The 13,009-nt window shown below is 59.5% G+C and overlaps 2 protein-coding genes and 1 pseudogene across 2 annotated transcripts; 2 read left to right on the top strand and 1 right to left on the bottom strand.

Moving 5' to 3' along the window:
• Positions 1 to 1,538: 1,538 nt before the first annotated feature.
• LOC134151173 (feather beta keratin-like) lies at positions 1,539 to 2,311 on the top strand. The gene is made up of 2 exons (XM_062595520.1): positions 1,539 to 1,611; positions 2,004 to 2,311. Exon 2 carries the CDS (start codon positions 2,006 to 2,008, stop codon positions 2,309 to 2,311), a length of 306 nt encoding a protein of 101 aa, XP_062451504.1. The 5' UTR covers positions 1,539 to 1,611; positions 2,004 to 2,005.
• A 3,055-nt stretch (positions 2,312 to 5,366) lies between these two features.
• Positions 5,367 to 6,127, bottom strand: LOC134151421 (feather beta keratin-like). Its single transcript, XM_062595927.1, has 2 exons — positions 6,055 to 6,127; positions 5,367 to 5,674 (listed from the first exon to the last, which is right to left on the bottom strand). The coding sequence occupies exon 2, from the start codon at positions 5,670 to 5,672 to the stop codon at positions 5,367 to 5,369; it is 306 nt and encodes a 101-aa protein (XP_062451911.1). The 5' UTR covers positions 5,673 to 5,674; positions 6,055 to 6,127.
• Positions 6,128 to 10,348: 4,221 nt separating this feature from the next.
• On the top strand, positions 10,349 to 11,251 carry LOC134151091 (feather beta keratin-like; annotated as a pseudogene).
• The last annotated feature ends 1,758 nt before the right edge of the window (positions 11,252 to 13,009 follow it).

The raw sequence follows: 13,009 nt of genomic DNA on the forward strand, positions 1-13,009 counted from the left end.
CATTCAACCAGGCCAAATGCCAAGTCGTCTTCCTGTGAGGGAAGAACCTCTTGCAACAGCGCAGGCTGAGGTCTGAACTGCCCTGTGCTCCAGTGGTCCCAGGACCTGCTTGGGTAGATCTGCCTCCTGGGGGCAGTGTCAGCCTTGGGAGGGGGAAGGGGGAGTGGCACTGAGTGAGGGTGGGAATGGCCACACAGGGCTCAGCTTCCTGGCCATAGAGCCTGGCAGTGTCCAGGAGCTCCCCTGAATGGTGTGTGGAGGGAAAGACCGGGTTGCAAAAGACATCTCTGTGCTGCCCGGCAGTTCTCCCTGCCTAGCAGGCGATATGTGTTCTGGCGGCATTAGGGCTTTGGCACACCTCCCCTCCCAGGCCCCAAAGCTCTCCTCAGTTCAAAACACAACCCAGGACCATCACAGAGGCAAGGAAAGTCTGCCCCCGCTCTCCCGTGGCACTGCAGGCTTGTGCAGGGTACTTGAGCCAATCCAACAAGCCTCCCAAAGCGAGGGAGACTGGTGGCAGGATATTAGCGATGGCTAGCAAGGCCCTGCCAGATGCCGGGGATGCTGGGGCAGGGGATGTGCTCAGAAGGGCCCTGGGTCAGAAGGCATCTCAGACTGCATCAAGGAGTTGTTGCATCCTCACCGCATGAACAAAGGACTTTGCTGCCCTGGAGATGGGGAGGCAGCTGGGACGCGTCCCAGAAGGGTACGGGGATGCCTTCAGTGGGTGTGCTTGCTGGCATAGACTCCTCCAGCCCTCAGGCAAGAGCGCAGCCTGCCTGCAAAGCTCCCTTTGCCTTCCTGAGAGGGGAGCTGTGCTCAGGCGTGTGCCATGGCACAGGGGCCAACACGTGGCGAGCCACAGCCAAGTTTAGGAGGGCCGTGTGTCACTCCTCTGGCACAAGGGTAAAGCAAGCGTGTAAGTTGTCTGCAGCCCCACACTCCTTGCAGGGCTGACTTCCCCTCCGGCCAGGGCGGTTCCAACGCTGCCCGGGGGGGAAGCTGTTCTAAGCACCAGGCTGCCCCTGGGCACAGCCCCTGTGAATACCAAAGCTGTGGCCCTCCAGGCTGACCTTGCTGGTGCTCCCACATTTGGAGGCCTTGCAGGAGAGCGAGGGCCTTGTGGAAAAGGAGGTGGGGGCCAGTGTGCTGGTGGACGGAGCAAGCTGGGAGAGAGGACACGGCTTGTACTCAGGCACGCAGTACCGGGCTCCTTCCTGTCAAGAGGTCACAAACAGCCCCACCAAAGGCCTCTAGGCTGACATGCCCTCTCTGCATAGGATCCCTGCAGCATTTGGGCTTGACTTCTATGCATCCTGAGAAGTTTGTACCTTGTAATCTTTGCGCCTCTCACGCCGGCACTTGAAAGGAGCCTCTGGGGAAAGAAGGGCATGGCAGAAATGGGGATATGAAAAGGCTACATTCAAGGGACAACAAGCACAGCCCATGCCATGAGCTAGGCTCTTTTGCATGTGAGGTGAGTCTGCTGGAAAATTACTGCCCACGTACGGGGTGACTCTGGGCCTGGTGCGGTGCAGGAGCTCTATAAAAGCCGGCCAAACTCCCCACTCGCTCAGCCACTTCTCTCGCCTCCACCTCCTTGGGAACCAGGTGAGTCTGAAGCCCTTTCTCCTCCTGCTCCTGCTCTTGCTCCTGCCACACATCTAGTCTTATACCTGCTCTGCTGTGCTCCACTGGGTCCTGGGGCTGCTTGGGAGAGGGGAAGAGGGCAGAAGTTCTGGCATGGTGAGAGGCTGGTGCTTGCCTGAGGGGTGTTCTGGGCTCTGGGCTGGGGAGGACCCTGCTTGGCTCAGGCTGCCCTTGGCAGAGCCCTTCGGGTGGAGGCAAAGCAGGAGGCTGTGCTTTGGGCTATGCGGCCCTGGCTGCTGGCCCACCAGGTGCCTTGACTGCCTGGTGGCAGGGTCACAGGCTGCTCCTCACATGTCTCCCGTGCTCTGCTTCCTCCCTGCCCTCTCTCGCGCAGGTGCACCTCCCACCCTCAGACATGTCCTGCTACAACCCATGCGTGCCACGCCAGCTCTGCGGTCCGACCCCGCTGGCCAACAGCTGCAATGAGCCCTGTGTCAGACAGTGCCAGGACTCCACCGTCGTCATCGAGCCCTCTCCCGTGGTGGTGACCCTGCCCGGCCCCATCCTCAGCTCCTTCCCGCAGAACACCGCCGTGGGATCCACCACCTCCGCTGCCGTTGGCAGCATCCTCAGCTCTCAGGGAGTCCCCATCTCCTCCGGAGGCTTCAGCCTCTCTGGCATCGATGGCCGTTACTGTGGCGCCAGGCGCCTGCCCTGCTAAAGCTGCTGGTGGTGGCCCCAGAGGAGGACCCCTTGTAGCCCAGAAGATGGTTCTAGAATGAGGATGGGGCTCCTGGGCATCAGATTCAGAGCGGATGTGTTTTCCCAACTGCCCCTGCAAAGCGAGGCCAGAAGGGGCCAGCCTGGGCTCTCTCACAGTACAGCCCAAGTCTGCCTTTCCCTTCTTCCACTCTCTCCTTTCCCTCCCGTGTCCTTGCTCTCTTCTGTTGCCCTGAGCCTCGAGGCCCCCACAGCCTGCCTAGGTGGGCACTGCTGGCCCCTTTCTCCCAACGGGCTAGGCAGACAGATGGCCAGCAGGATCTCTGCCGCAGCCACAGGGTGCAGGTTCTCGGCTGATCCTCCTGCTCTCTGCACCAGGACCTCCGCTCAGAGCAAGCTCGTTCCCCTCCGTCCACTCATTAAAGTTATTCCACGCACAAGCCTGCCTCCTCGCGTGCTCCTTCCCTCTGCGGATGCTCTCCCAGGATTTCTAGGGAGAAGGGTGTTGCTCTGGGGAGGGTTGCAGTGGTGCTGCACAGCAGGTGTGCTGAGCACTCCTAACCACTCAACGCGTTTGACCCTAGGAGTCTAAGTTTCTCCACCTGCGTGGGATTGGCTGCAATCTTGCTACATTTTTCTATGACTGCCTTCCACTCTCCTGGGCATACATTCTCCCTCTAACATAACCTGGAAACTGCCAAGCAAGTAGTACGGAGAGGGCGGGATGAAAGCGCCAGCTGCCTTGAGAACCCATCAGAACACCATCAGAACCCATCGCAACAGCAGCAGCAGGGTTTACAGGGGCAAGGCCAGAAGGAAAGGCCGCAAGAAAACAACAGCGTGAGAGCAGTAAGGGAAAAGAGTGCCACAGAAGCCTTGGCAAGACTGTCCCAACAGATCACAGCCGTAGGTAGCATCACGGTCACGTGGTCTCCGAGGCAGCACAGAGATACTTCCTGCAACCCACAGAGTTCCCCTGCACAGAGCACGCAGGAGAGCTGCCATCACTGCCTGTCTCTGTGCCCAGGAAGCAGAGCACTGCATGGCCATTCCTGTCCTCCCCCAAGGGAGTGTGTCACCCCCCAAGGCTGTTGCTGACCCCAGAGGGGAGGTCTACCCAATGGAGGTCCTAGGACCATAGGATTGAAGGACAATTCAGGTCGGAAGGAACCTCTGGACTCCTCTGGTCCAACCTCCCGATCCAAGGCAGCTCAGCCATGAGGTCAGACCAGCTTCCTAGGCGCTTTAGCTGCTCTGGTATGGCAAATCTCCAAGGATGGCGACTGCACAGCCTCACCGGGCAGCTTGTTCTGCTGCTTGACTCTCTTTGGGGTGAAAAACGGTTCCCTTGCATGCAGTCCGAACCTCTCTTCTCCCATCTTATGCCCGCTCTCTGCTGTCCTCCAAGCACGCACCCCAAGGGAGAACCTGCCTCTCTTCTGTGTGACCTCCCCAGAGCTACTGGAGAGCTGCCATTCGGTCCCGCCACCACAGCCTTTTCTTCTCCAGGCTCAGCAAGCCCCGCTCCCTCAGAATGGCCCTCCTCTCCTCACAGGCCAAGGGCTACAGACCCCTGACTGTCCTGCCAGCCCCTTGCTGCACTCGCTCCGCTTGCTTTCTTGCACTAGTGAGCCCCAAAAGTGGACACAGTAGTCTCCATGCTGTTGAATGAGGGCGGAGCAGAGGCAGATAATCACTCCCCTCAAACTACTGGCTCTACTCCTGTTCATGCAGCCCAGGAGGCTGTTGGCAGTCCTTGGTGTCACAGAACCCTGTTGCCAGTGGCAGCTGTCCTGGAGGGCTTTCCCCAGGAGCACTTGTCCCTGACGTTCTCTTGGGGCTGTTGCTGGAGACGGGCTGGAAGGGGTGCAGGCACGGACTGCTGGTCGCATCTGTACTACCCAGACAGCTGCCGATCACGCCTCTGAGTGGTCGGGCATCATCCTGCCCAGCCGTGTCTTGCAGCAGTTCAGCACTGCCCCTCTCGCACCTGCAAGCCTCTCTGCAGCCTTCCTGCTGGTGACAGCACTGCTTTGGGGACCTCCCGGCCACTCTTGGGACACTCAGACTGCACCCCCATCTCTCTTCCTGCCTTGAGTCTCTCCCAGTTTGCCTTTCCCCAGAAGCTTTCCCCAGGAAACCCGGGGCATCGATGGAAGGAGGGGGAAAACATGCGCTGCCTGCAAGCCGATTGCCTCCCATTCTCACACCTTCTCCCTTTGGGGAGGCCTCTTCCGCCTGAGCCTCCTCCTGCAGCACAGTTCCATCCAGAGCTAAAGGAACTCCTGCCCCCAAGAGCTTGCCGGGCTGCTGCCCTCCCAGAGCCTCCCACAGTCAGGGCTCTTCACTTGAGGTCAGCAGTGCTCCGGCTCCCAGTCCGAAGGACGTGCACTGGGACGTGAGAGGGCATTTCTGGGCAGAAGCACTACAAGGCCACACCTGATGACTTTGAGCTCTAGAGGAGCCAGGGATGTCCTCTGCAGCTCCAAGGGAGAGGGCCTAAAAGGCCACTGCTGCAGTGTGTCCACTCTCTACTTCCTCTGCGAATGCTGAAGGCTCTTCATGTGCCCACAAGCCACCCCACGTGCCCCACAGCACTGCCTTTCTCCCTGGGCAGCTTGGGAGAGCAAGCACAGAGGAAAGGACGACGTGGAGACCCAGGCATGCACGCAGAAGATCTTTAATGCGTCAGTAGAAGGAAAGGAGCTTGCTCCAAGTGGAGGCCGCGGGGCAGGAAGCACCAGGGCAGCTGAGAGTCTTCACCGACAGTGGGAGAAGGGCCAGCAGTGCCCTCTTTGGGTGGTTGTGTGGCCCAACGGGGCCCACAGCAGCAGAAAACAGCAAGGACGTGGGAGGGAAAGGAGAGGGTGGAAGAAGGGCTATGCAGACATGGGCTGTACTGTGAGAGAGCCCAGGCTGGCCCCTTCTGGCCTCGCTTTGCAGGGGCAGCCGGGATCGCACAGAACCTCTGAATTCGATGGCAGGAGCTCCATCCTCATTCCGGTACAATCTTCTGGGCTACGAGGGGTCCTCCTCTGGGGCCAACACCAGCAGCTTTAGCAGGGCAGGCACCGGGTGCCACCATAACGGCCGCCGATGCCAGAGAGGCTGAAGCCTCCGGAGGAGATGGGGACTCCCTGAGAGCTGAGGATGCTGCCAACGGCAGCGGAGGTGGTAGATCCCACGGCGGTGTTCTGCGGGAAGGAGCTGAGGATGGGGCCGGGCAGGGTCACCACCACGGGAGAGGGCTCGATGACGACGGTGGAGTCCTGGCACTGTCTGAAACAGGGCTCATTGCAGCTGTTGGCCAGCGGGGTCGGGCCGCAGAGCTGGCGTGGCACGCATGGGTTGTAGCAGGACATGTCTGAGGGTGGGAGGTGCACCTGCGCGAGAGAGGGCAGGGAGGAAGCAGAGCACGGGGGACATGTGAGGAGCAGCCTGTGACCCTGCCACCAGGCAGTCAAGGCACCTGGTGGGCCAGCAGCCAGGGCCACATAGCCCAAAGCATAGCCTCCTGCTTTGCCTCCACCCGAAGGGCTCTGCCCAGGGCATCCCGGGGAAAGGAGGGTTCTGCTCAGCCCAGAGCCCAGAAGGCCTCTCAGGCAAGCACTAGCCTCTCACCATGCCAGAACTTCTGCCCTCTTCCCCTCTCCCAAGCAGCCCCAGGACCCAGTGGAGCACAGCAGAGCAGGTATCAGCTGAGAGCAAGAGCAGGAGCAGGAGGAGAAAGGGCTTCAGACTCACCTGGTTCCCAAGGAGGTGGAGGCGAGAGAAGTGGCTGAGCGAGTGGGGAGTTTGGCCGGCTTTTATAGAGCTCCTGCACTGCCCCAGGCCCAGAGTCACCCCGTACGTGGGCAGTAATTTTCCAGCAGACTCACCTCACATGCAGAAGAGCCTAGCTCATGGCATGGGTTGTGCTTGTTGTGCCTTGAATGCAGCCTTTTCATTTCCTCATTTCTGGCATGCCCATTCTTCCATGGAAGCTCTTTGAAGTGCCAGCATGAGAGGCCGAAGGATTTCCAGGGCAGGAACTTGTCAGTGTGGGCAGCAGCGTAGGCTCAAGTGCCAGAGGAGTCCGGTGCAGACCCGGCCCTTGGGCAGTGTCCCTCCGCTGGAGTTGCCTGTGACTCCTTTTGCAGGAAGGGGCCCAGGCCCTTCTAGTGCCCTAGTCCCCAGCCGAACACGCAAGAGTCCCTGTGCATGTGCGTGTGCTGTATCCTTCTCTTTCTCTCCCTCCCTCCCTCCCAGCTCTCTCTGGTCATTGCCTCCTCTGGCGGCTGGGTTGTGCTGCAGGTTTTGACTCTCCTCCACCTGATGCTGCCCGCTCTGGGGAGAGATTTGTCCAAGGATGCCAGGTTGGGGTTAGGAAATCAAAAGGCCCCGTGGAGCTGAAGCAGGCCAAGGAGCTGGAGAGCAACACAAAGGGCATTCCTGGTGTATCAGCAACTAGGGAAACGTGGGTGTAGCCCTGGATGGGGCAGGCGACCCTGTGACAGGTGTGGAGGCTGTTGGTAGAGCTCAATCGCCTAGCGAGATCACCACTCAGGGGACACAGAAAAGGCTGAGGCCCTCAAAGCCTTCTTGGCCTTGGGTCTTCCCTTGTAAGATTTGCCTTTGGGAAGGCTAGGCCCCTGGCACGCATGGGCAAATCTGTAGCAAGGACGACTCACTCTCAGAAGAGGAGGATCAAGCTAGGGAACATTGAAACATTGTTGGAGGAGGATTAGCTGAGCATCCATACCCTGTGGCTGAGGCAGAGACCTCCTGGGCTTCTGTCCGCCTAGCCCGTTGGGAGAGACGGGTCCTCCGAACAGAACAGAAGCAAGTCTGTGGGACCTGAGGAGATACACCCACAAGTGCTGAGGGAGCTGGCGAATGTCACTGCAAGGCCTCGCTTGAAAGCTTTGAAAGCATCGAGGTGCTTGGGGAAGGTTTCTGAGTGCTGGAGGACAGCAAACATCAGCTGTGTCACTGAGCAGGGCAAGCAGGATGCTCAAGGGGCAGGAGAGGGCATGGGGGCCTGCTCTGGAGAGGCTGGTCAACCTCACGTCCACCCCTGCAAGCGTGATGGAGCAAATCCTCCTGGAAGCCATTTGCAGACACATGAAGGACAAGTAGGTGACTGGGAGTAGTCAGCATGGACTTGTGGAGGGGAAATCTGGCTTGACCAGCCTCATAGCCTTCTACGATGAGATGGCTGGCTTGGCCGGGGCGAGGAGAGAGCAGCAGATGTTGTTTGTCTCAACTTTAGCAAGGCTTTGACACTGTCTCCCGTAACATGCTTGAAGCCCACCTGATGGAGTGCGGGCTAGGTAAGCGGGCAGTGCGGTGGACGGAAAGCTGTCTGTACTGCTGGGCTCAAAGGGTTGTGATGAGTGGCACAAAGTGCAGCTGGAGGCGAGTGACTAGTGGCGCACTGTGGGTGGCGCTACTGGGGCCAATACCGCTTCAGCTCTTCATTGTTGAGCTGAACGAGGGGACAGGGTGCACCGTCAGCAAGGCTGCAGGGGACACAAAACTGGGGGGAGTGACTGATACCTCAGGGAGTCGTGTTGCCACGGAGAGGGACCTCGACAGACTGGGCAATGGGCAGAGAGCAGTGTCACGAAGTTCAACAAAGGGAAATGCCAAGTGCTGCACCTGGGGAGGAGCAACCCTATGCACCAGTCCCCGGTGGGTGCTGACCAAGTGGAAAAGAGCTTTGCCGCCAAGGACTTGGGTCATGTCCTGGGCATGCTGGGATGCTGTTAGGAAAGCCAAAGCTCACCTGGAGTTGAGACTTGCAAGGGGCCTCAAGGGCAACAGGGACAGCTTCTGCCACTACATCAGGTGCCTAAGACTGATGAGGAAAATGCAGTTGCACGGCTGAATGGGGCGGGTGAGTTAGTGGGAGTGGACTGTGAAAAGGCCGGGGTGTGCGATGCCTTCTCTGCCTCTGTCCTTGTCAAGGACTAGCAGGCCTGGGGGCCCTGCCAAAGGGTTCAAGGAGGAGGAGCAGCTCTACCAGCAGTGGGGGAGGATCAAAGCAAGGATTGCTTGAGAGGAGCCGACGTGTAGAAGCCCACGGATCCCGGCGGACTGCATCCAAGGGTGCCGAGAGAGCGGACCGATGTGTCCCCAAGCCCACTCTCTCGTGTCTTTGAAAGGTCGTGGGGATCCGGGCAGGCTCTCGATGCCTGGAGGAGAGCAAACGTCACAGCCATCTTCAGAAGAGGAGAGAAAAGGCGCAAAGGAGAATGCAGGGAACTACTGCCCGTCAGTCTCTCTGGTCTTTCAGCACCGTCTGCCACAACAGCCTTGTACCCAGCTGAGGGCAGGATGCTCTGGGTGGGTGGGTGGGTGGAGAATGGGACGAGTGATAAGTGGTGGGGTGACAGGGCTCAGAGGGTAGGGCTTCCTGAGTCATGCTCAACCTGGAGGCCTGTAACAGGGGCAGCAACGCCGGGGTTTCTCTTGGGGTTGTCCTGTTTCACATCTTTCTGGATGACTGTGAGGAAGCGGCGGAGTGCCCTCTCCTCAAGTTTGCAGGTGGGACCAAACTGTGGGGAGGAGCTGACACGCTCCAGGGCAGGGTGGCCATTCAGAGGGAGCTAGCCACACTGGGGGACTGGGCCGACAGGAGTGTCCCGACATTCAACCAGGCCAAATGCCAAGTCGTCTTCCTGTGAGGGAAGAACCTCTTGCAACAGTGCAGGCTGAGGTCTGAACTGCCCTGTGCTCCAGTGGTCCCAGGACCTGCTTGGGTAGATCTGCCTCCTGGGGGCAGTGTCAGCCTTGGGAGGGGGAAGGGGGAGTGGCACTGAGTGAGGGTGGGAATGGCCACACAGGGCTCAGCTTCCTGGCCATAGAGCCTGGCAGTGTCCAGGAGCTCCCCTGAATGGTGTGTGGAGGGAAAGACCGGGTTGCAAAAGACATCTCTGTGCTGCCCGGCAGTTCTCCCTGCCTAGCAGGCGATATGTGTTCTGGCGGCATTAGGGCTTTGGCACACCTCCCCTCCCAGGCCCCAAAGCTCTCCTCAGTTCAAAACACAACCCAGGACCATCACAGAGGCAAGGAAAGTCTGCCCCCGCTCTCCCGTGGCACTGCAGGCTTGTGCAGGGTACTTGAGCCAATCCAACAAGCCTCCCAAAGCGAGGGAGACTGGTGGCAGGATATTAGCGATGGCTAGCAAGGCCCTGCCAGATGCCGGGGATGCTGGGGCAGGGGATGTGCTCAGAAGGGCCCTGGGTCAGAAGGCATCTCAGACTGCATCAAGGAGTTGTTGCATCCTCACCGCATGAACAAAGGACTTTGCTGCCCTGGAGATGTGGAGGCAGCTGGGACGCGTCCCAGAAGGGTACGGGGATGCCTTCAGTGGGTGTGCTTGCTGGCATAGACTCCTCCAGCCCTCAGGCAAGAGCGCAGCCTGCCTGCAAAGCTCCCTTTGCCTTCCTGAGAGGGGAGCTGTGCTCAGGCGTGTGCCATGGCACAGGGGCCAACACGTGGCGAGCCACAGCCAAGTTTAGGAGGGCCGTGTGTCACTCCTCTGGCACAAGGGTAAAGCAAGCGTGTAAGTTGTCTGCAGCCCCACACTCCTTGCAGGGCTGACTTCCCCTCCGGCCAGGGCGGTTCCAACGCTGCCCGGGGGGGAAGCTGTTCTAAGCACCAGGCTGCCCCTGGGCACAGCCCCTGTGAATACCAAAGCTGTGGCCCTCCAGGCTGACCTTGCTGGTGCTCCCACATTTGGAGGCCTTGCAGGAGAGCGAGGGCCTTGTGGAAAAGGAGGTGGGGGCCAATGTGCTGGTGGACGGAGCAAGCTGGGAGAGAGGACACGGCTTGTGCTCAGGCACGCAGTACCGGGCTCCTTCCTGTCAAGAGGTCACAAACAGCCCCACCAAAGGCCTCTAGGCTGACATGCCCTCTCTGCATAGGATCCCTGCAGCATTTGGGCTTGACTTCTATGCATCCTGAGAAGTTTGTACCTTGTAATCTTTGCGCCTCTCACGCCGGCACTTGAAAGGAGCCTCTGGGGAAAGAAGGGCATGGCAGAAATGGGGATATGAAAAGGCTACATTCAAGGGACAACAAGCACAGCCCATGCCATGAGCTAGGCTCTTTTGCATGTGAGGTGAGTCTGCTGGAAAATTACTGCCCACGTACGGGGTGACTCTGGGCCTGGGGCGGTGCAGGAGCTCTATAAAAGCCGGCCAAACTCCCCACTCGCTCAGCCACTTCTCTCGCCTTCACCTCCTTGGGAACCAGGTGAGTCTGAAGCCCTTTCTCCTCCTGCTCCTGCTCTTGCTCCTGCCACACATCTAGTCTTATACCTGCTCTGCTGTGCTCCACTGGGTCCTGGGGCTGCTTGGGAGAGGGGAAGAGGGCAGAAGTTCTGGCATGGTGAGAGGCTGGTGCTTGCCTGAGGGGTGTTCTGGGCTCTGGGCTGGGGAGGACCCTGCTTGGCTCAGGCTGCCCTTGGCAGAGCCCTTCGGGTGGAGGCAAAGCAGGAGGCTGTGCTTTGGGCTATGCGGCCCTGGCTGCTGGCCCACCAGGTGCCTTGACTGCCTGGTGGCAGGGTCACAGGCTGCTCCTCACATGTCTCCCGTGCTCTGCTTCCTCCCTGCCCTCTCTCGCGTAGGTGCACCTCCCACCCTCAGACATGTCCTGCTACAACCCATGCGTGCCACGCCAGCTCTGCGGCCCGACCCCGCTGGCCAACAGCTGCAATGAGCCCTGTGTCAGACAGTGCCAGGACTCCACCGTCGTCATCGAGCCCTCTCCCGTGGTGGTGACCCTGCCCGGCCCCATCCTCAGCTCCTTCCCGCAGAACACCGCCGTGGGATCCACCACCTCCGCTGCCGTTGGCAGCATCCTCAGCTCTCAGGGAGTCCCCATCTCCTCCGGAGGCTTCAGCCTCTCTGGCATCGATGGCCGTTACGGTGGCGCCAGGCGCCTGCCCTGCTAAAGCTGCTGGTGGTGGCCCCAGAGGAGGACCCCTTGTAGCCCAGAAGATGGTTCTAGAATGAGGATGGGGCTCCTGGGCATCAGATTCAGAGCGGATGTGTTTTCCCAACTGCCCCTGCAAAGCGAGGCCAGAAGGGGCCAGCCTGGGCTCTCTCACAGTACAGCCCATGTCTGCCTTTCCCTTCTTCCACTCTCTCCTTTCCCTCCCGTGTCCTTGCTCTCTTCTGTCGCCCTGAGCCTCGAGGCCCCCCACAGCCTGCCTAGGTGGGCACTGCTGGCCCCTTTCTCCCAACGGGCTAGGCAGACAGATGGCCAGCAGGATCTCTGCCGCAGCCACAGGGTGCAGGTTCTCGGCTGATCCTCCTGCTCTCTGCACCAGGACCTCCGCTCAGAGCAAGCTCGTTCCCCTCCGTCCACTCATTAAAGTTATTCCACGCACAAGCCTGCCTCCTCGCGTGCTCCTTCCCTCTGCGGATGCTCTCCCAGGATTTCTAGGGAGAAGGGTGTTGCTCTGGGGAGGGTTGCAGTGGTGCTGCACAGCAGGTATGCTGAGCACTCCTAACCACTCAATGCGTTTGACCCTAGGAGTCTAAGTTTCTCCACCTGCGTGGGATTGGCTGCAATCTTGGTACATTTTTCTATGACTGCCTTCCACTCTCCTGGGCATACATTCTCCCTCTAACATAACCTGGAAACTGCCAAGCAAGTAGTACGGAGAGGGCGGGATGAAAGCGCCAGCTGCCTTGAGAACCCATCAGAACACCATCAGAACCCATCGCAACAGCAGCAGCAGGGTTTACAGGGGCAAGGCCAGAAGGAAAGGCCGCAAGAAAACAACAGCGTGAGAGCAGTAAGGGAAAAGAGTGCCACAGAAGCCTTGGCAAGACTGTCCCAACAGATCACAGCCGTAGGTAGCATCACGGTCACGTGGTCTCCCAGGCAGCACAGAGATACTTCCTGCAACCCACAGAGTTCCCCTGCACAGAGCACGCAGGAGAGCTGCCATCACTGCCTGTCTCTGTGCCCAGGAAGCAGAGCACTGCATGGCCATTCCTGTCCTCCCCCAAGGGAGTGTGTCACCCCCCAAGGCTGTTGCTGACCCCAGAGGGGAGGTCTACCCAATGGAGGTCCTAGGACCATAGGATTGAAGGACAATTCAGGTCGGAAGGAACCTCTGGACTCCTCTGGTCCAACCTCCCGATCCAAGGCAGCTCAGCCATGGGGTCAGACCAGCTTCCTAGGCGCTTTAGCTGCTCTGGTATGGCAAATCTCCAAGGATGGCGACTGCACAGCCTCACCGGGCAGCTTGTTCCGCTGCTTGACTCTCTTTGGGGTGAAAAACGGTTCCCTTGCATGCAGTCCGAACCTCTCTTCTCCCATCTTATGCCCGCTCTCTGCTGTCCTCCAAGCACGCACCCCAAGGGAGAACCTGCCTCTCTTCTGTGTGACCTCCCCAGAGCTACTGGAGAGCTGCCATTCGGTCCCGCCACCACAGCCTTTTCTTCTCCAGGCTCAGCAAGCCCCGCTCCCTCAGAATGGCCCTCCTCTCCTCACAGGCCAAGGGCTACAGACCCCTGACTGTCCTGCCAGCCCCTTGCTGCACTCGCTCCGCTTGCTTTCTTGCACTAGTGAGCCCCAAAAGTGGACACAGTAGTCTCCATGCTGTTGAATGAGGGCGGAGCAGAGGCGGATGATCACTCCCCTCAAACTACTGGCTCTACTCCTGTTCATGCAGCCCAGGATGCTGTTGGCAGTCCTT

This window comes from Rhea pennata, chromosome 26 (genome assembly GCF_028389875.1).
Source record: "Rhea pennata isolate bPtePen1 chromosome 26, bPtePen1.pri, whole genome shotgun sequence".
Classification (NCBI taxonomy): Eukaryota; Metazoa; Chordata; class Aves; order Rheiformes; family Rheidae; genus Rhea; species Rhea pennata.